Here is a 23806-nt window from a genome sequence, read left to right as displayed (position 1 = left end):
GTGTACAGGTACAGCTGCCCATGCAGATTCAACACGATACCACAGTTCATCAAGAGTAGTGACTGGCGTATTGTGACGAGCCAGCTGGTCGGCCACCATTGACCAGACGTTTTCAATTGGTGAGAGATCTGGAGAATGTGCTGGCCAGGGCAGCAGTCGAACATTTTCTGTATCCAAAAAGGCCTGTACAAGACCTGCAACATGCGGTCGTGCATTATCCTGCTGAAATGTAGGGTTTCGCAAGGATCGAATGAAGGGTAGAACCACGGGTCGTAACACATCTGAAATGTAACGTCCACTGTTCAAAATGCCGTCAATGCGAACAAGAGGTGACCGAGACGAGTAACCAATGGCACCCCATACCATCACGCCGGGTGATATGCCAGTATGGCGATGACGAATACACGCTTCCAATGTGCGTTCACCGCGATGTCGCCAAACACGTCTGCGACCTTCATGATGCTGTAAACAGAACCTGGATTCATCCGAAAAAATGACGTTTCACCATTCGTGCACCCAGGTTCGTCGTCGAGTACACCATCACAGGCGCTCCTGTCTGTGATGCAGCGTCAAGAGTAACCGCAGCCATGGTCTGCGAGCAGATAGTCCATGCTGCTGCAAACGTCGTCGAACTGTTCGTGCAGACGGTTGTTGTCTTGCAAACGTCCCCATCTGTTGACTCAGGGATCGAGACGTGGCTACACGATCCGTTACAGCCATGCGGATAAGATGACTGTCATGTCGACTGCTAGTGATACGAGGCCGTTGGGATCCAGCACGGCGTTCCGTATTACCCTCCTGAACCCACCGATTCCATATTGTGCTAACAGTCGTTGGATCTCGACCAACGCGAGCAGCAATGTCGCGATGCGATAAACCGCAATCGCGATATGCTACAAGCCGACATTTATCAAAGTCGGAAACGTGATGGTACGCATTTCTACCTCCTCCTTAGACGAGGCATCATAACAACGTTTCACCAGGCAACGCAGTTCCGCTGCTGTTTGTGTATAAGAAATCGGTTGGAAACTTTCCTCATGTCAGCACGTTGTAGGTGTCGCCACCGGCGCCAACCTTGTGTGAATGCTGTGAAAAGCTAATCATTTACATATCACAAGTTCTTCTTCCTGTCGGTTAAATTTCGCGTCTGTAGCACGTCACCTTGGTGGTGTGGCAGTTTTAATGGCCAGTAGTGTAGTAACTGCTTCTGTCACACCGATTAATTTCAGAACAGGTAACACATCTACACGAGAGGATTTCAGTTACCGAGAAGTGAAGCCCACGACTATCGGGTCATTTTTAAAAGTCCATCAGGACAACATAGCGTGCATGTACTATGGTGTACTGACAAGGCAATTTGGAGAAAATCGCAAGAGAAGTTTCACCCTTCATTAACGTACCCGTCCTGAACATTAGATGACGGTGGCCGTCTGGTTAGCGTTCAGACTCCGTAATCGGTGGATCGTTGGATAGAGCCCCGCCCATCTTTTTCTTTAAGTTAGCGGTATATTTTTTTCAACACTAGTCATATTATTTCGTACATAGTACATTTGAAAGGTAATATGATGAAAAGACACGTGCATTTTCATGAACTTTTCTTGAATTTCCACTGCTATTTCGCTGTTTACTAATTTTTATTATTACAACAAATATTCTGGGATTTTTATTTCTACAGGAAAATCAAAAACTTTATCGAGGCTTTTCAGACCTGGTCACTTCTGATTAACAACGAACGACAAATTGATTGTCGTGAATATACTATTAAAATACATTCATTCATGCATCGACAGTTTTCGGCACCGTGTAAGTAGGCTGTTTAGGTTTTTATATTGGTAACGCCACGTAGCGCACTGTATGAAAATCACTGGCTGTGCGTGGCTGGGTGGCATTGTTGTAATATTCTCTATTGTAGTGTTGGGCTGTAGGCTGTTACCAGCGGGTAGCGTTGCGCAGTTGGAGGTGAGCCGCCAGCAGTGGTAGATGTGGGGAGCGAGATGGCGGATTTTTGAGAGCGGATGATCTGGACGTGTGTCCACCAGAAACAGTACATTTGTAAGAATGGATGTCATGAACTGCTATATATATTATGACTTTTGAACACTATTAAGGTAAATACGTTGTGTGTTCTCTATCAAAATCTTTCATTTCCTAAGTATGCCTATCAGTAATTAGTGCCTTCAGTAGTTTGAATCTTTTATTTAGCTGGCAGTAGTGGCGCCCGCTGTATTGCAGTAGTTCGAGTAACGAAGATTTTGTGAGGTAAGTGATTTGTGAAAGGTATAGGTTAATGTTAGCCAGGGCCATTCTTTTGTAGGGATTTTTGAAAGTCAGATTGAGTTACGCTAAAAATATTGTGTGTCAGTTTAGTGTTGATCAGAATAGGTAAAGAGCGAAATGTCTGAGTACGTTCAGTTCTGCTCAGCTATTTGAAAATCAAATAACGTAAGGGATTTACCAGGACAGTAATTCACTAATCTTTCTAAGGGGACGTTTCAACCGATAATTACGGAAATAATTTTTTCGTAATGTGGGGCCACAGTCATAATATATTTCTTTAATGTCAGTACCGCCATTGGATTGCTTTTTATTTGCAGTGTTACATTTACACGATCACGGTTTCGGCTTTACAGTGCTATTATTAAGTGTTTTAATGTTGTATAGTGCCTAAGATGACATAATGTCGTATTTAAAATACACTATTAGACACATTGTCTAAGGGTCAATATTTCTGAGTATACCATCTTGACTGAATCACAGTTGGCTCAGTGATAAAACAAAGCAGTAGGCTTTTACCGGAAATATTGACCCTTAGACAATGTGTCTAATAGTGTATTTTAAATACGACAGTATGCCGTCTTAGGCACTGTATAACATTAAAATACTTGATGATGGCACTGTGATCGTGTAAAGGTAACACTGCAAATAAAATACGGTCCAATGGCGATACTGACTTTAAATATTTACGAAAATATTGCGTTACGCATGGTTTTCATCCACATTGTCGGAAGAAAGAGAGACTTTTTAAAATATCGGCGGCAGAAGATTCCTTGTGCATGCGTGAAAGTTGCATTATTTCGATGTGCTAGATACCGATTTAATTCATGTTTTCCGTGTCTATGTGAAAAATATATTCCGCAAATTCTGTATAAAGCACGTCGGACAATTAATCGCACATTACCCTCATATTCTGGCATATTGTAACTCATTGTATTACTGGATAAAGTTCTGTATTTGTCGACATCTGACTCGGGCTTTCCAAGCCTGTCCCTCGTCCTTGAAAAACCTGTGCCTGCAGATCGAAGCGTCCAGCGTGCGAAGCAGTTTCGGTACCTTACCCGACTGCAGGTACATGGGATTTCGGAAATCACGACAGGCATACGTTTTCAGGAAAGCATTATGCGTTTGGTCGTTTAATTCTAGATAATTATAATATTTGTTGTGCCAATATAAATTAGAAAATACCCAAATAACATTAGAAATTCAGTAAACGTTCAGGCAAATATACTTGTCTTTTCATCACATTTCCTTGCAATATCCTCCTCCCCCCCCCCCTAGAACCATGGACCTTGCCGATGGTGGGGAGGTTTGCGTGCCTCAGCGATACAGATAGCCGTACCGCAACCACAACAGACGGGTATCTGTTGAGAGGCCAGACAAACGTGTGGTTCCTGAAGAGGGGCAGCAGCCTTTTCAGTAGTTGCAGGGGCAACGGTCTGGATGATTGACTGATCAGGCCTTGTAACACTAAACAAAACGGCCTTGCTGTGCTGGTACTGCGAACGGCTGGAAGCAAGGGGAAACTACAGCTGTAATTTTTCCTGAGGGCATGCAGCTTTACTGTATGGTTAAATGATGATGGTGTCCTCTTGGGTAAAATATTCCGGAGGTAAAGTAGTCCCCCATTCGGATCTCCGGGCGGGGACTACTCAGGAGGACGTCGTCATCAGGAGAAAGAAAACTGGCTTTCTACGGATCAGAGCGTGGATTGTAAGATCCCTTAATCGGGCAGGTAGGTTAGAAAATTTAAAAAGGGAAATGGATAGGTTAAAGTTAGATATAGTGGGAATTAGTGAAGTTCGTTGGTAGCAGGAACAAGACTTCTGGTCAGGTGAACACAGGGTTATAAATACAAAAGCAAATAGGGATAATGCAGGAGTCGGTTTAATAATGAATAAAAAAAATAGGAGTGCGGATACAAACAGCATAGTGAACGCATTATTTTGGCCAAGATAGACACGAAGCCCACGCCTACTACAGTAGTACAGGTTTATATGACAACTAGCTGTGCAGATGAAGAAATTGAAGAAATGTATGATGAAATAAAAGAAATTATTCAGATTGTGAAGTGAGACGAAAATTTAATAGCCATGGGTGACTGGAATTCGGTAGTAGGAAAAGGGAGAGAAAGAAACATAGTAGGTGAATATGGATTGGGGCTAAGAAATGAAAGAGAAAGCCGCCTGATAGAATTTTGCACAGAGCACAACTTAATCATAGCTAACACTTGGTTCAAGAATCATGAAAGAAGGTTGTATACATGGAAGAAGCCTGGAGATTCTGACAGGTTTCAGGTAGATTACATAATGGTAAGACAGAGATTTAGGAACCAGGTTTTAAATTGTAAGACATTTCCAGGGGCAGATGTGGACTCTGATCACAATCTATTAGTTATGAACTGTAGACTAAAGCTGAAGAAACTGCAAAAAGGTGGGAATTTAAGGAGATGGGACCTGGATAAACTGAAAGAACCAGAGGTTGTACAGAGTTTCAGGGAGAGCATAAGGGAACAATTGACAGGAATGGGGGAAAGAAATACAGTACAAGAAGAATGGGTAGCTTTGAGGGATGAAGTAGTGAAGGCAGCAGAGGATTAAGTAGGTAAAAGACGAGGGCTAGTAGAAATCCTTGGGTAGCAGAAGAAATATTGAATTTAATTGATGAAAGGAGAAAATATAAAAATGCAGTAAATGAAGCAGACAAAAAGGAATACAAACGTCTCAAAAACGACATCGACAGGAAGTGCAAAATGGCTAAGCAGGGATGGCTAGAGGACAAATGTAAGGATGTAGAGGGTAAGATAGATACTGCCTACAGGAAAGTTAAAGAGACCTTTGAAGAAAAGAGAACCACTTGTATGAATATCAAGAGCTCAGATGGAAACCCACTTCTAAGCAAAGAAGGGAAAGCAGAAAGGTGGAGGTAGTATATAGAGGCCTATACAAGGGCAATGTACTTGAGGAAAATATTATGGAAGTGGAAGAGGATGTAGATGAAGATGAAATGGGACATACGATACTGCGTGAAGAGATTGACAGAGGACTGAAAGACCTGAGTCGAAACAAGGCCCCGGGAGCAGACAACATTCCATTGGAACTACTGACGGCCTTGGGAGAGCCAGTCCAGACAAAACTCTACCATCTGGTGAGCAAGATGTATGAGACAGACGAAATACCCTCAGACTTTAAGAAGAATATAATAATTCCGATCCCAAAAAAAGCAGGTGCTGACAGATGTGAAAATTACCGAACTATCAGTTTAATAAGTCACGGATGCAAAATACTAACGCGTATTCTCTACAGACCTCGGGGAAGATCAGTTTGGATTCCGTAGAAATATTGGAACACGTGGGGCAATACTGACCCTACGACTTATCTTAGAAGCTAGATTAAGGAAAGGCAAACCTACGTTTCCAGCATTTGTAGACTTAGAGAAAGCTTCTGTCAATGTTGCCAGGAATACTGTCTTTCAAATTCTGAAGGTGGCGGGGGTAAAATACAAGGAGGGAAAGGCTATTTACAGTTTGCACAGAAACCAGATGGCAGTTATAAGAGTGGAGGGACATGAAAGGGAAGCAGTGGTTGGGAAGGGAGTGAGGCAAGGTTGTAGCCTATCCCTGATGTTGTCCAATCTGTATATTGAGCAAGCAGTGAAGGAAACAAAAGAAAAATTCGGAGTAGGTATTGAAATCCATGGAGAAGAAATAAAAGCTTTGAGCTTCGCCGATGATATTGTAATTCTGTCGGAGACAGCAAAGGACTTGGAAGAGCAGTTGAACGGAATGGACAGTGTCATGAAAGGAGGGTATAAGATGAACATCAACAAAAGCAAAACGAGGATAATGGTATGTAGTCGAATTAAGTCGGTTGATGCTGAGGGAATTAGATTAGGAAATGAGACACTTAAAGTAGTAAAGGAATTTTGCTGTTTTGGGAGCAAAATAACTGACGATGGTCGAAGTAGAGAATATATCAAATGTAGATTGGCAATGGCAAGGAAAGCGTTTCTGAGGAAGAGAAATTTGTTAACATCGAGTATTGATTTAAGTGTCAGGATGACGTTTCTGAAAGTATTTGTATCGAGTGTAGCCATGTATGGACGTGAAACAAGGACGATAACTAGTTTGGACAAGAAGAGAATAGAAGCTTTCGAAATGTGGTGCTACAGAAGAATGCTGAAGATTAGATGGGTAGATCATATAACTAATGAGGAGGTATTGAAAAGGATTGGGGAGAAGAAAACTTTGTGGGACAACTTAACTAGAAGAAGGGATCGGTTGGTAGGACATGTTCTGAGGCATCAAGGGATCACCAATTTAGCACTGGAGGGCAGCGTGGAGGGTAAAAATCGTAGAGGGAGACCAAGAGATGAATACACTAAGCAGAGTCAGAAGGATGTAGGTTGCAGTAGGTACTGGGAGATGAAGAAGCTTGCACAGGATAGAGTAGCAAGGAGAGCTGCATCAAACCAGTCTCAGGACTGAAGACCACAACAACAACATGTATGAAATAATATGACTACTGTTTAAAAAAATACAAATTAAGAAAAACATGCGGGGTTCGGTCCACTGATTAACCGATGACGGAGCTTGAACGCAAACCACATGACCACCGTCATATCATGTTCAGGGTGTGCACGGGGACATCACTGACGCGTAAGGCGTCTCTTGCAGTTTTCTCGGAATTGTCTAAGTAGTACGCCTTACTATTTACACATTACGTTGTCCTAATGAACTACTAAAAGTATACAAACTTTGAAATACACCACGTTACGAATGACGTGGCTGCGGCGGGTCGCGGTTTAATTTCTCGTGTCTATTCGTTGTTGTCACTGTGCAGGCTGCAAATTAAAATTCACCTACCTCAGAACGGCGTCTGCCCAATGTCCAGTCACTCAGCAACTTAGGTACTTACAAGATGATGTAAAATCAGTGTCGATAAAAAGCACCACCTAATATTTACAATTACTGAGGCCGCGGAACTCTAGTTATGAAAGAAAGATGCGTAGAAATACTGTCGTGCAACTTTATCAGGCAGTAAGAAAATCGATTGGCTTCTGGAAAATAATGTCCGGAATTTCCTCACAATAATGCTTATTTTGCCCTTGATAACCAAAGAAAAGGTACTGTTCAGTCCATATTTAAACTATTGGCTATTGCTATTTCCTTCCAGTTCACGATTCATACACAAATTTCACACGCACAGCAGCCAGAAATCTGTCCAAACCCGACCCATATTAAACAACTTTTTCACAGTCAATAATTTCACCACTAATAAGAGTTATTACATTCGATCCTTCTTGTGGATTTCTAAGAAAAAAACTGCTCGACAAAAATGCTCAGTAGTTGGATACTGAAACACGCCACGCAGATTCTATGAAGGCCAATATTTCACACGCGAATATCTGTCCAACAGATTTATTCAAAACCTCTGAAATTTCGCCAAGCAGTCCTCAACAACAACTGCTGTCGACTTAGCTCACCAATAACTCAAACACTAAGTAATTCTTCATCTTATACATTAATTTTACTGGCACTAGTAACATGACCGTCCACGTTCAAAGCTAGCTAGCGACTTCCTTCTTCCACCCTCCCTCCCAGTATAACTATCAGGTAACCAGCGGTAACCGTCTCAACTCTGATTGGCTCACCATATTGACTGCCAATCAGAATACTCGCTGGTGATCATACTTGGGCCATAACTGGTCTGCACCAATCGTTATACACAGACGCATTTGCGTCAATCTGACATACAAATATTATAGTAATGTTTAATAAACGAAAACGAAAAGACAGTAATTCCGGAAATATTCTTTAGATACAGATTTTACTCCAGCTGACTTTCTGTCTGCTCTGTTACAATAGCAATCACATCTAGACATACGTCATTAGCAAAGGGGATAAATCCCCAGGGTCATCTTCTCACAACAGGCATGTGTAACTCTTCCACGTTACTTAAGACGGTATACACTTCAATATTGAAATCTGACGAATGTCGCACATACACACTCTCATTTACTCACAGGCTCACGTAACACATAATAAAATAAATATTGATTTTTAATAGTTCTTTCTGAAGTTATTCTAGATTTCATACTACAAGAATTGTAAGGTATTCGAAATTTTTAAATTAAATTTCAATTAAACTCTTCCACGTTACTTAAGACGGTATACAATGCAATATTGAAATCTGACGAATGTCGCACGTACACACTCTCATTTACTCACAGGCTCACGTAACACATAATAAAATAAATATTGATTTTTAATAGTTCTTTCTGAAGTTATTCTAGATTTCATACTACAAGAATTGTAGGGTATTTGAAATTTTTAAATTAAATTTCAATTAAACGATTCTATAGCCAGATACTTCAGGTGAGTATTTCAATTGACAACCAAAAACAAGTCATAATTGTTCCCAGGTGAATTTCCTTTCTTAAACTTTAAATATAACACTTATTAGAATATACACAAACATAACCTTGGGGTGTCATGGACCCCAATGTATTTCTTCTTATATTTATCACATTTTTGAAATTTTTGAAAATATTTTGTTTACATATTTCTCATGAACATTTAATCGTGCTGAAACAATTTTTGGTTGGAAAACTTATCTTATCGAATTTTAGTAGCAATTTTCAAAAGATGTTACATTCTTATTTACTAAAACATATTGATTTCCAAAAAAATAAATGAAATTTGAAATTTTAAAAACTGGATTGAATCTACTTATATTTTCAGAAAGTACACAAAAAGTAGAATAACTTAGTGTTTTTGAAAAAGTGAAAGCATTTAAAGATTTTCTTATGATATCACACAAAAAAGATACTTTTTACTATGAAAATTACCCAATTCCTCTTACATCACAGCCATAGGCTCTTATAAAATAGGTATAAATTGAAAAGTAATTAAATCTGTTACCAGGACTTTTATTTACACACTATAAACTACATATATTTCACATAATATTAAATAAATTTCTAGATTATTAAATTCTAACAAAATTAATTAACCATTAAGTGAAAAATGTAAGAAAAATTGATTATTTGCCTTGAAGTGGTTTGTGTCCTTTTTCTACTCCGTACAATCTCTGCAAACCATTGCACGATGTTCCTCATACACATCAGATCGGTGTGTGAACAGAGGAGTCTCGTTTCCCGATCTCTTGCTCGAGGGCAGAAGGAGCAGCTTTGTTTTCTGGGTGGCTCGCCGTCTTTTGCAACTTGACGTTCTGCTGGAATCTGCACTATTCCCCGAATAGCAAGTTTGATTCCTCTCTGAATCGTAGAATTTCCAGTTGTTGAGCGAGCCATGGTTTTATCAAGTTCTTTGCCAATATCTGCAAATACTTCCTTTGGCTGAGTTTAGGATTTTTTGCATTCAAAAGGTACAAAACCATAGAGTTGACGACACATTCATCCATCATCCCGAAAAAAGTCTTAACGGCCAACGTTTCGTTCTCTGGCTGACACTGTAACCATGGCACAATTTGTCAAAAGTATCAGTCCCTCCTTTAGTTGAGTTATAGACAAGAACTATTTCGGGTTTCTTGGTCTCCGCATCTACATTTGCATTGTGATGCATTGTCGAGAGCAAAATAACATTTTTATTCTCTTTTGGGCTATGGGAAACTAAGGTCTTGTTATGGTCGAAAGCGAATAACGATTCAACCTTTAGGTTTAGATTGCAAAAATTTTGCAGGTATCTCAGTTATGTTAGCCCTCATTGTTCCAACCATTGTTAGTTTGTGGTCGACAAGCATTTTGTTGAACAACGGGACGGACGTGAACCAGTTGTCTGTCGTAATATTACGATTTGTCCCTTATATTGGCTCAGATAGCTTTCTCACGTAATACATGGGTACTGGTTCACTGTTCAGTGTTTCTGCTTTTCCAATGTAAGGAATTGCGTTTAACATGTAACTGGTCTTACAATCATTCAGCATAACTACTTTCAAACCATACCTGCCTTGTTTTGATTTCATGTATACCCTGAATCCACATCGACCACGAAAGCCTAGAAGTTGTTCATCAATGATGCAGTGCTGAAATGGTGTGCAATAAGCACGACAGTGTTCCACAAAAGTGTCCCACAAATATCGTATCGCAGCCAAACCATCATCTCTTATTCTCTCTTGCCCAGTGACTTTGTCATCAAAGCGGAAGCAAGTACTTATAAAGCGAAATCGAGGTAAGGACATAATAGCTCTGTAAATAGAAAACCCCAACTCAGTTGACCAAGTTCTTCTAAATTCCTTTTTGAATCTTTGTGCACACCAGCCAAGTACAAAAGCCCTATGTACGCTATCATTTCGTTTTCACATGTATTCCGCTTATATGACTGCCTTACAATGTTACATACTTGCCTATTTCTTGATTAGTTCGCATGGTTATCTCTTCTAGCATCGCATCCTCAATTAGAAGCTCCCAAGCATTTTCAGGTGTTCCTACATCTTTAGCAGCTCCCTTAGGACCAGGTAAATGCGTTACCAGGTTTCTTTTTGCAACTCTTCCACGGCGTACTGGATCTTTGGTGGACTAAATATATGGCGTCTTTTTGTTCTTCCCCTCAATCAGATGTCTATTTCGTTGGTGTTCCTCATTTTCGCTGCTTTCATCTTCTCCACCATCTTCTTGACTATCTTCATTTTCTATTTCACGAGGCTCACCACTATTCAGCGCATCATTAGGTTCACTAGCAATTAGCAACTAAATCCTCATCTTCAAGAACGACATCTGGATCGGAATCAGTATCATCACGAAATAGGCTTTCTCAATCTTCTTGCTCACTTGCTTCTAACAAAGCTAGAATTAAGTCTGGCCTATCACGGAAATTTTCTGCCATTTTGTTAGTACAAACTGATGAAAGTCAAACGTAAACAGAATCTACATAGGAGTGAAATATCCCTACCTTCTGTTTTCAAAGAGAAATAACTTAAAAAGGATAGGGTGGGGTCCGCTGGACCCCAGCGTTATATTTAAAGGTTAAGTGTAGTTTTTCTAACTTCAAAGTAAATTTTTCTGTCTCCGAAAATATGCCCGCTAGAAAGCTGAGATTTACACACCACCTTTCTATTAATAACAAAGTGCAGTATACAAATTTTGAAAGCGATTACACAAAAACTACTATCCATTATCTAGATTCTTATAGGTGGTGAATGTACGCGTTCAGTAAGAGACATTGAATAGCTTTCCCACGGCAGGCACTGTTACATGCACGTGTCTCTCTTGGGTAGGCCGCTAGATGTCAGCCCCCGAAGTTATGTACAGCAAGCTATCCTTAAACACCGGTTCGCTCGGAACAACTTGCCACGCTAGTGGCCTGCCCTTGTATCTTTAAATGCAGATGAAGTGCAATGTAAAAGCCAGTCTTGTAAATGGTCAGTCTATTAGCCATAATTTCCTTGATATATGTGATATTTATAAGCCAGCTGACTTAGAAATATATCGCAGATGTGACTGATGCTACATGCCAAGAAATAAACCAAAACTCCTGAAAACTGACGGCAACAGGCTGCAAACGAAATAACAATTTCAATGTGAATAACATTCTTAGTACAATCGGCGAAGAACAGGTGCCCTTGCCTAAGTAAATTCTTCTCGTTTGCAGTTTTAGGCTTTCATTAAAAGTTAGTAAGTGTGGAACCATACATACTGCTATGGTGTCTGCCCCGCAAGTAAATTATCGAAACGTCACAGGAACATCTTTGAAGTGAAGTCTGTGTTATTTGATACCGAAGACTGAAAACACATGATGACGTTTTCTCGTGTTTCAGGCTTGGAGCTAACTGACATCAAGCACCGCACTGCCATCAACTGCTACGCATCCTGCAGCATGGCCGCTGGAGTGATGCTTGCTGGTCTGGTGTCTTGGGCGCTGCCCAATTGGAACTACTCCATCTCGTTTGCCGCCCTCAGTTGTTTTGCGCTGTTCTTCTTCTTCAGGTAATGCACGCAAAATAAACGATACATGAGGATGCGTAAAGTTACAATGAATATTAAAATTTTATGTTTTTGACCTAAATGAACAACGGACGACGAATATATACAGGTTGTGTTTAGTCAGCGTGTCTTGTCAACGAGCCGAGCCGAAGTTCGCCAGGAGATGAGTTTTACGAGCGAAGTGTGTAGAAAGCGTGGAGCGTTCGAGCGTCTCGTATCACTGTACAATCGAGTGGTCCATTGTTGCGGTTGTGACGTGGGATATTGTTCACAATTAATAATGTGCAGGGTTCGAGGATCTGTTGGTGTTGGGTATTCCCAGGCTGCTGTTGCGTACGTCATCAGCCATGTAATGAGAGTTATATAGAAGTACTAGCCACACCCCTATTCAATATACTTTGGCTGTTGAGCATTCTGTAGAATTAGAAAAGTCTGACTTAAGCTCTGGTTTCAGCCCCCTCCCCCCCCCCCCCTCGCAGTGCAACTAAACGCCGAGGCAGCTAATTCTTACAGAGAAATACAGGGTGTTTAGAAAAGGACTCCCTGATTTCAAAATTAAATATCTCGAAAACAAAGATCAAATAGAGGAATGCAGTAAACGGTATGTTTATTGTGAAAGCTGTAAGAAGTTTATACAGCAATTTGAAATAATAGTTACAAAACCTGCTAACAGATGGCGCTGTAATCGCCATACGTAATGCCTAGTATAAATAGTGATCCGAAGCCCAGAGCGATCAGCTCAACTATTGAAACGTGAAAGGAGATTAGCGTACCGAAGGAAGAGATTAAAACCATGTACTCCACTGAACAACGCGTTTTTCTGGTGCTAGAGTACCACAGGTTAGAAGAGAGTCCCACGGCAACAAGGCGAAGTTTTCAAGCACGATTTAATGTGCTTTAATGCACCCGATGCGAAAATCATTCGTACGCTCTTCGCAAAATTTCAACGAACATGAGGCGTAGCTGATGATCTAGTGCGGCATGTTGGCCGCAAGGAAACCGCAGTTACGCCTGAAAATATCGCCACAGTTTCTGGAATTATTCAGCGAAATCCAATGTTATCCGTCCGTAGAATTGTATCTGAGACTGGTTTGAAGCGTTCCAGCACGCAGAAAATACTGAAGAAAGAGCCTACACATCTTTCCACTCAAAATTCAAACGCACCAGGCCATACCCGTACGAGCTGTGCAACAAAGGGTTGCCTTTGCTAATCAGATGCTCACAATGATTGATAGTGAAGGATTTGATGTTGTCTGCATCTGGTTTACAGATGAAGCACATTTCCACCTGAATGGATACGTGAATAAGCAGAACTGGCGATTTTGGGGTTCCGAAAAGCCATATTGGTGTGAAGCGAAACCCCCGTATTCTCCTAAAGTTACTGTGTGGGCTGCAGTATGCAGCAGATGCATTATTGGCCCTTTTTTTCATTCGAGAAACGGTCACTGGTGCACGTTACGTTGCAATTTTGGAACAATTTGTCGCCACACAACAAGCGTTAGAGGCTCGACCAGGTACTGAATGGTTTATGCAAGATGGAGCCCGACCACATCGGACCGAACAAGTGTTTCGTTTTCTTGAGGAATACTTCGGGAATCGAGTCATTGCTTTGGAATATCTCAAATTTACTGGTGCAGGCATGGATTGGCCTCCATATTCGCCGGATTTGACTCCCTGTGACTTTTTTTTGTGGGGCACAGTGAAAGACATGGTCTACCCGAAGCATCCCGCCACGCTGGACGAGCTTGAATCGGCGATCTCTGTGGCATGTGAATCCATTTCGGTTGAGACACTACGAAATGTGATGGCGAATTTCATTCTTCGTTTCCGCCACCTCTGTAGTGCCAATGGTGAACATTTTGAAAACATTGTGATGTGATTGTTTGCAAAGATTGTTTTCGTACGATTATTTCATTTACGTATGCTGATATGAGCTGTACAGCGTACAGCGCCATCTGTAAGCAGCTTTTGTAACTATTATTTCAAACTGCTCTATAAACTTCTTACAGATTTCACAATAAACGTACCGTTTATTGCATTCCTCTATCGATCCTTGTTTTCGAGATATTTAATTTTGAAATCAGGGAGCCCTTTTCTGGACACCCTGTATGTGTCTAACGTAATTTATCTACACTGTCTGTGCTTGTGCAGAGGGGAGGATTGGAGGGGGGGGGAAGGGGGAAGGATCTGCTTATGAATATAATTAACTTGCACTTACTAAACTCATCATTTCTCCAGCCAAATCCTGAGAGTTTTCAATGCTGTCTGTAGGCTGAGATGATGTTTGATAATGTCTAGTACTGTGCCAGGATAGTTACGTCATCGGTGTGTATGGCTACCATCACGTGGTCGTGGAGGCTTAACACGTGGGATTCCACTATATTTCGTCGAGGTGTTCCCCCCTGTTTACCATGCAGTATTGACTGTTTACCTCGAATCTCTGGAAACTTCTGTCAGCGAGGCATGAGTGCATGACACCTATGAAACCGAGCGGAATTCTAGCGCCGTTCAATTTGCATTTGAAGCTGTTTGCCAAATACATTCGGCGGTCTAGGAAAACAATGCTTCTAGTCCTTCTTTTGTCGTTGTCGTGTGTTATGCGTACTACTACACGTAGAAATTGTGTTGTGGCGTGGTGATTCTGGAATTGGAATTCCGCTGGGCTCAGCACTTCATTGTTGATGCAGTGCCATGTGAGGCGCTCCTGAATTATTTACTCAACAACACTGCTGGAAGGGCTCAGCTGGATGATGAGTGAGTAATTTTGTGGGAGAGAGTTGTATTTTCCTGCTTTCCTGAACATCAGGACCTTGGCCACATTCCAGTGCGCAAGGAAACTGTAATGTTTGAGGACAGCTTTCTTGATGTTTGTAAAATATTCTAATCATACATGAATGAGCTGGGTTATGAATGCCATCTGGACCAATTTCTTTCCTGGGATAGGTTACTTGATTATTAACAGGATACGCTTCGTTTTACGTGACTGTATGCTGGTTAGTTGTAAACATCATGTCTCTTGCAGATACATTTGGTTACATAGCCGTATATAGTGTGTGTATAATATCTCTTTGTTAGCGGTTGCTTGCCGAAAATATTTGTTATTCGAATTCAAACAGTTTCGCAATATGTACGGCGATGTATCATAAGTCACAGCTGCAAAATACTAACGCAAATTCTTTACAGACGAATGGAAAAACTGATAGAAGCCGACCTCGGGGAAGATCAGTTTGGATTCCGTAGAAATGTTGGAACACGTGGGGCAATACTGACCCTACGACTTATCTTAGAAAATAGATTAAGGAAAGGCACACCTACGTTTCTAGCATTTGTAGACTTAGAGAAAGCTTTTGACAATGTTGATTGGAATACTCTCTTTCAAATTCTGAACGTGGAAGGGATAAATACAGGGAGCGAAAGGCTATTTACAATTTGTACAGAAAGCAGATGGCTGACTCGAGGGGTATGAAAGGGAAGCAGTGGTTGGGAAGGGAGACAGGGTTGTAGGCTATCCCCGATGTTATTCAATCTGTATATTGAGCAAGCACTAAAGGAAACAAAAGAAAAGTTCGGAGTAGGTATTAAAATCCATAGAAAATAAATAAAAACTTTGAGGTTCGCCGATTATATTGTAATTCTGTCAGAGACAGCAAAGGACTTGGAAGAGCAGTTGAACGGAATGACAGTGTCTTGAAAGGAGGGTACAAGATGAACATCAACTAAAGCAAAACGAGGATAATGGAATTTAGTCGAATTAAGTCGGGTGATGCTGAGGGAATTAGATTAGGAAATGAGGTACTTAAAGTAGTAAACGAGTTTTGCTATTCGGGGAGCAAAATAACTGATGATTGTCGAAGTAGAGAGGATATAAAATGTAGACTGACAATGGCAAGGAAAACGTTTCTGAAGAAGAAAAATTTGTTAACATCGAGTATAGATGTAAGTGTGAGGAAGTCGTTTCTGAAAGTATTTGTATGGAGTGTAGCCATCTATGGAAGTGAAACGTGGACGATAAGTAGTTTAGACAAGAAGACAAGAAGAATGATGAAGATTAGATGGGTGGATCACATAACTAATGAGGAGGTATTGAATAGAATTGGGGAGAAGAGGAGCTTGTGGCAAAACTTGACTAGAAGAAGGGATCGGTTGGTAGGACATGTTCTGAGACATCGAGGGATCACCAATTTAGTATTGGAGGGCATCGTGGAGGGTAAAAATCGTAGAGGGAGACCAAGAGATGAATACACTAAGCAGATTCAGAAGGATGTAGGCTGCAGTAGGTACTGGGAGATGAAGAATCTTGCACAGCATAGGGTAGCATGGAGAGTTGTATCAAACCAGTCTCAGGACTGAAGACCACAACAACAACGGCGATGTAAGAAAAAGCCTCAGAATAATGGTTTCTTTTCGGTACTACAGCGTCGACCAGTGATGTGTTTTATAATCAATCCCAGAGACGTTGTTCAATTTAAATTGATAATTTGTAATCTCTGATTCTGTCAGCACAGATACACGACCTTTCATTTCTTTAAACAAAATTTATAATATTTTAATCTTTGTCAAGCATTTTATGTTTCAGATATTTCCTTAATAAGTAGACGACAAGCCCTACCTTATGGTCTTTGGTTTTATGTATCATACTTTATGTATCTCACTAAGTAACTTAAAACACCGTTATTTCACTTTTTGCGTTTTACTTTTGTACAAGACAAAAACTGGAAATTTGGAAAAATAAGTTTTTCACACCATTTCACTTCTTCACATTTCGAAGACAAAATATTTGTTTTCATATTTTGCAGTATTATAAACTCAGTCACACACAACGTATTGCTGTCGTGATCCATGTTGGGTCATACGACAAATAAGATTTTAGGACGAAATAAAAATGTCAACCCAACGTTGTAGTAGTTTAATTATACATCTTTTTCATATTTTCATTTTTACAATTACGTTAATAATGGTGGAAAATGGAATCTTCCAGCAGTCGCCGATCTTCGTTGAAGGTGTCACTCCGGTCCCTGTTCTTTCAATATGAAACACAAAATATTAACATTTTGTAAATATTTCACAGTTTGTAATGAGTAAAAACCATTTAATTATATTTTAAAAGAAATATTTACATTATAGATAGCAGTGTGACCGAAAACACGTCACACTACATAGTCTATATGATTTCAAATACCGTATGTCTGATGTAGACGTGAGGTGCCTAGGAAACAAGTGCGAAGTTTTGTTTGATGGGCCAAAACTGCCCTGAAAGAGTATTCTACACCTACATCTACATCTACATACATACTCCGCAATCCTCCATACGATGCGTGGCGGAGGGTACCTCGCACCACAACTAGCATCTTCTCTCCCTGTTTCACCCCCAAACAGAACGAGGGAAAAATGACTGCCTATATGCCTCTGTACGAGCCCTTATCTTATCTTTGTGGTCTTTCCGCGAAATGTAACTTGGCGGCAGTAAAATTGTACTGCTGTCAGCCTCAAATGCTGGTTCTCTAAATTTCCTCAGCAGCGTTTCACGAACAGAACGCCTCCTTTCCTCTAGAGACTCCCACCCGAGTTCCTGAAGCATTCTCGTAACACTCGCGTGATGATCAAACCTACCAGTAACAAATCTAGCAGCCCGCCTCTGAATTGCTTCTATGTCCTCCCTCAATCCGACCTGATAGGGATCCCAAACGCTCGAGCAGTACTCAAGAATAGGTCGTATTAGTGTTTTATAAGCGGTCTCCTTTACAGATGAACCACATCTTCCCACAATTCTACCAATGAACCGAAGACGACTATTCGCCTTCCCCACAACTACCATTACGTGCTTGTCCCACTTCATGTCGCTCTGCAATGTTACGCCCAAATATTTAATCGACGTGACTGTGTCAAGCGCTACACTACTAATGGAGTATTCAAAAATCACGGGATTCTTTTTCCTATTCATCTGCATTAATTTACGTTTATCTATATTTAGAGTTACCTGCCATTCTTTACACCAATCACAAATCCTGTCCAAGTCATCTTGTATCCTCCTACAGTCACTCATCTACATCTACATCGACATCTACATCTACATCCATACTAAGCAAGCCACCTGACGGTGTGTGGCGGTGAGTACTTTGAGTACCTCTATCGGCTCTCCCTTCTATTCCAGTCTCGTATTGTTCGTGGAAAGAAAAATTGCCGGGAAGCCTCTGTGTGGGCTCTGATCTCTTTGTTTTTATCCTCATGGTCTTTTCTCGAGATACACTTAGGAGGGAGCAATATACTACTTGACTCCTCGGAGAAGGTATGTTCTCGAAAATTCAACAAAAGCCCGTACCGAGCTACTTAGCGTCTCTCCTACAGAGTCTTCCACTGGAGTTTATCTATCATCTCCGTAACGCTTTCGCGATTACTAAATGATCCTGTAACGAAGCGCGCTGCTCTCCGTTGGATCTTCTCTACGTCTTCTATCAACCCTATCTAGTATGGATCCCACACTGCTGAGCAGTATTCAAGCAGTGGGCGAACAAGCGTACTGTAACCTACTTCCTTTGTTTTCGGATTGCATTTCCTTAGGATTCTTCCAATGAATCTCAGTCTGGCATCTGCTTTACCGACGATCAACTTCATATGAACTTTCCATTTTAAATCACTCCTAATGCGTACTCCCAGATAATTTATGGAATTAACTGCCTCCAGTTGCTGACCTGCTATTTTGTAGCTAAATGATAAGGGATCTTTCTTTCTATGTACTCGCATCACATTACACTTGTCTACATTGAGATTCAATTACCATTCTCTGCACCACGCGTCAATACGCTGCAGACCCTCCTGCATTTCAGTACAATTTTCCATTGTGACAACCTCTCGATATACCACAGCATCATCCGCAAAAAGCCTCAGTGGACTTCCGATGTCATCCACATGGTCATTGATGTATATTGTGAATAGCAACGGTCCTACGACACTCCCCTGCGGCACACCTGAAATCACTCTTACTTCGGAAGACTTCTCTCCATTGAGAATGACATGCTGCGTTCTGTTATCTAGGAACTCTTTAATCCAATCACACAATTGGTCTGATAGTCCATATGCTCTTACTTTGTTCATTAAACGACTTTGGGGAACTGTATCGAACGCCTTGCGGAAGTCAAGAAACATGGCATCTACCCGGGAACCCGTGTCTATGGCCGTCTGAGTCTCGTGGACGAATAGCGCGAGGTGGGTTTCACTCAACGACGACTCCTTCCCTTACACCACAGCATCATCAGCAAACAGCCGCACATTGCTATCCACCCTATCCAAAAGATCATTTGTGTAGATAGAAAACAACAGCGGACCTACCACACTTCCCTGGGGCACTCCAGATGATAGCCTCACCTCCGATGAATACTCACCGTCGAGGACAACGTACTCCGTCCTGGCGGATTGCGGATGTGGCGTTGCTTACTGGTTCAGCGATCCATCAGATTCCAGCCACCTCGGTAGGCTGTGTCCAAAGGAGCGGGTGTCTGACGCCAGTGTGTGGACCTACGAATAAGTGTTTGTTCCACAGGCCAGTTCCAAACGGGACGTTTACCGATAAGGTTTCCAGCAGTAATGGCACGCGGCGCTATATTAAGTGCTGTTGTTTATATTGGCCCTGACAGGTGTAGATTCTGATTTCTCAAGTTTAGTCAGCTCTCTTCTGCTGTCTTTGATGGCCTTTTCTCCATCGGCTCTGTCACTCTTCTGTCCGTATGACAGACGAAGTATCTATCTTAAACTATCTGTGAGGTTCAGGTAGCGTATCGATGACTAGCGCGATGCGCTTCTGAAATATCCCATTGGCATCCTAAAACAGGTTGAGTATCTACGATTTGTTGCTAGAATGTTATCCATTGACCCATGTGAAGACCGCGTTGAGGAGTGTCTTTGTTAATATCCTACCCTTGATTAGACTCAGTCACAAGCAGCTGTACGATGAGGGAAGCCACCCTTTGGAGGATCTTCTTCATTGTGACGTAGGTAAAAGTTTTGCAACAGGGGTTCCATATAAATGCTGAAGAACCAGGCAAGGACATCATCTGATTTGCTGAAGCTGCTGTAAAATTCACTTTTTCTGAATGAACTTGTTTGGTAACTTCTTTAGGTCTCTTACTGCTTTGAACATAATCATTCAGCTCATCCTTATAGACATGAGACTGATACATATGTGTCAGCAATGATGTTGACGTAACTTCCACCCATTCCAGCATACTACTTCCCAAAGGATGTGATTTGGTATGTCTCAGAGAGACAGGCATCTGCTACAGTTTATGAAGTCCTTAAAGCGGTGCACGATGGATATACGTTAACACAATGATCACAGAACACGTCACCAAAGCATCTTCCCACAGTTACCTCTAATTTATTTTCAATTCCTACTTTAACGCTTCCACCGACGACCTATAACGGCAATCGCTGCTAACGTTATACCTCTGCGAGGAATTTTTGATAAGTTGACCCTGAGATAAAATAATAGAAACAGAACAATCAAACTGGGATTCGTTTCCGAAACACTGCAGCAGAGTATAACCAATAGCAAACGGTGGATCAGGAACAGACGTTCTCCCAGCACAAAAGTTGTAACACTACATATTAAGAGCGGTCGCTAGCCTAATTAGGGTTTCTTGTGTCAAGCAAAATGATAAAGCACAAGGCTAACCTAACCTTCGTTGACACACACACGAAAGTCTTTCGTTACATCTGTTCCTACTACAACACAGTAACCCAACCTTGCAGATAAATGTGCTACTAACAAGAAAATGGCCAATGAGATAATAGTAGCATATGCCTCTCAATAACATCTACCTTAAATGAACCAGCTGTAACAGTTCATAAAACCAGTTAAATGAAACTAGTACCAATACCGAACAGGGAAAAGCTTGAAATGATTCTGACTTTAAATCAGGGGGTCTGCTAATGATCGTAATCAATAACTTCATAGCTTAGTACGGGGTCTCTATGCCTGTGCTATAACCAACTTGCATTAGAGTAGATAACATAGTAAATATTTCTTTCTTAAACTCAGTTTGAAGCAACCAAACAGAATGCAGGTCTAACTACACTGGCTCTGAAGCAAGCCTTTGCATTGCTTCATTAACTAGCTAGCCTAGTAAACTAGGACCCTTAAACTTTCATGGATTGAAGAACCATGCTCATTAACCAAACCACACCAGCATGTATGAGAAATGGAAAGTATTGTTATCATTAATTATTAATTTAATAAGGCATAACAAACTATAGCTCATTAAGTAACAAATGCGCTTTGATAAGCAGTCTTTTTACCTACTCAAAAGTATTATTGGCTTTACAAATGACAACACATCATTAAATTCAATCTGACCCACTTTCTCATAATAAATCAGGACACCTGAACTTAAATTCGCTAGTATAGGATTCCTGTCCAGGTCTGTGATTTGGGATAATCACGGGTGTACGATAGAGTTTTTAGCAACACCACAATTACTATTATAAAATCAACCAAATTTCACAAGTACCTGGTCCATTTACAGAATGCCAAATATAAACAATTTAGTGGAAGGCTGGTGGTTCTGGTGACTGGTAACCTGGCAGCGATGGAATCACAGCAATACTGTTGGCCTCGCCCTGTTACATGTCTTCTTGGCGTCGAAATTATATTTTTATAGGGCCAAAAACCATGCCATGATAATGGTATTAGCAAATGCAGCATCCGAGGCCCATAAACACTGCCCTTAAGCTCTTCCGGCATCAAAACTCCAGGAATATGAGCCACAACTATCCGCTGCTGCTAGCGAGGTGTTAACCACAGCACGGCTCAACCCAGACTCCTTACCCGTCACAAAGGACAAGTTTTGCCACTTGCGCGCCAGCCACACCTTTCCCACTCTACCAGGCTACGTTCGGAGCTGCTCTGCTTCCCCACATCTTTTACATTCAACACTACGTTCCCTAACTGTGGACCAACTCATTTACAGTATATTACATACCAATCATTCCAGTAGTTATTTAAATCCACAAGCATAATTTAAACAACATCGTTCAAAAGTTTCACATAACCGAAATACGTATACAAAGTCAAAGAATTTCCGTGACAGATACAACATTATACATAAGCAATACCACAAATTGACATAGAAATATCGAGACAGATATAAAATAGGTCAAAAATAGGTGTTACACTGCAGTGCAGCTGCCATGTGAGGATCCTAAACTTCAACGAAGTTTCTAATTGATTCATAAACTAGAAATGAGCATGAAGGAAACAAGCACTACTAATTTCAACTTATAAAGGAAACATAATACTTTCAGACTACATGTACGTATGATTACACTACAAGCATAAAATCTTTTAAGATGACTGCAAGTCGGAGCAGAGAATTCACTCGAAGATACTAGCAAAGAGAATACAGTCGCCGTTATGAGCAGTAAATCCAAGTTCGAGTTCTTTAAGAGATTTTCATTTTTCACCACATATTCATTACATTGCATGTTCTGCACTTGGTTCACTCTCAGTTACTTTCGTGTCATTGTGTTAACACTGGTGTCTTCCTCAACGATTTATTCATCTAATTTGAATGAGTTTAATTAATTTAAGAGAGAATAGCATCAGAATCTTACTACTGCGGAGTTCTGTGATGAGTGTGTAGTGTGCAGTACCCTGTAGAAACACAAAAATGCCGTATACACTCAATCCTGAGAGATGGAGTCCCTTTTTCAGGATTAAATGCACAAAATAAGAACCTAATTTTGATACACAGTGCCCTGTGGACACACAAACATTCCACATACACTCAGTCTCTAAGATGGAATCCTACTTTTCAGGATTAAATGCACAAAACAAAAAGACAAGTTTCATACTGTGTTAAGTATAAGAACGACACAACATGGGCCTCTTTAATGGTTAGTTCAAAAAGTTGAGTACTTTAATGTGTCATAAGAGTATCACTTGATAAAGCATACTGAGCATAAATTTTGAATTATCACAATAACAGCTCTATCAATCATCACAGGACAACCTTCAAAATTTTCAAATGACTGTTACAATGTATTTCTTAAATAATTCGTACTATATTGTAACGCGTGGTTTAGACAACATAGAGCAAACATTTGTAAAATACGAGGGCATTTCGAAAAGTAAAGATACAATGGCTCGCAGTCCTTAAATAGAAAATTTATTTAGAAAACATCAGTTACATCTTATTAACTGGATTATTTGTTATTTTTCGACATAATCACCCCCCTTATCCAAACATTTGTTAAGTCGGTGCACAAGCTTTTGTATCCCACAGTCATAGAAGGTTCTCGCCTGTTGTCAGAACCTCATTTCAACTTCATCTTTGATCTCTTCATCGTCGTGGAATGATTTTCCACCAAGATGTGACTTCAGGTAATGGAAGACAAGGAAGTCGGTGGGCACAAGGTCCGGGCTGTATGGCGGATGGTCCAATGCGTCCCATTTTTTTTCTCTGGACTGGAAAGAAACATGTGCATTGTTTTAAAATGAGGCCGCGTTCATTGTCAATACGTACCAGAGATGGCAGCACCATACGGCAGATGGAATTTTACCGCCAGCGGCGAGAATGAGAACTGTTTTAAATACTTA

General features: G+C 40.8%; 1 protein-coding gene across 1 annotated transcript in view; it reads left to right on the top strand.

Moving 5' to 3' along the window:
- Positions 1–12070: 12070 nt before the first annotated feature.
- The window catches only part of LOC124789936 (carcinine transporter-like), a 55137-nt gene continuing 43401 nt past the window's right edge, over positions 12071–23806 (top strand). Inside the window, exon 1 of the mRNA XM_047257464.1 lies at positions 12071–12219. Coding sequence (XP_047113420.1) covers positions 12110–12219 — 110 coding nt within the window. The 5' untranslated portion in view covers positions 12071–12109. The remainder of the gene's footprint in view (positions 12220–23806) is intronic.

The sequence above is a fragment of the Schistocerca piceifrons genome, chromosome 3, assembly GCF_021461385.2.
Source record: "Schistocerca piceifrons isolate TAMUIC-IGC-003096 chromosome 3, iqSchPice1.1, whole genome shotgun sequence".
NCBI classification, from domain to species: domain Eukaryota; kingdom Metazoa; phylum Arthropoda; class Insecta; order Orthoptera; family Acrididae; genus Schistocerca; species Schistocerca piceifrons.
This window is presented reverse-complemented; position numbering and strand designations above follow the sequence as displayed.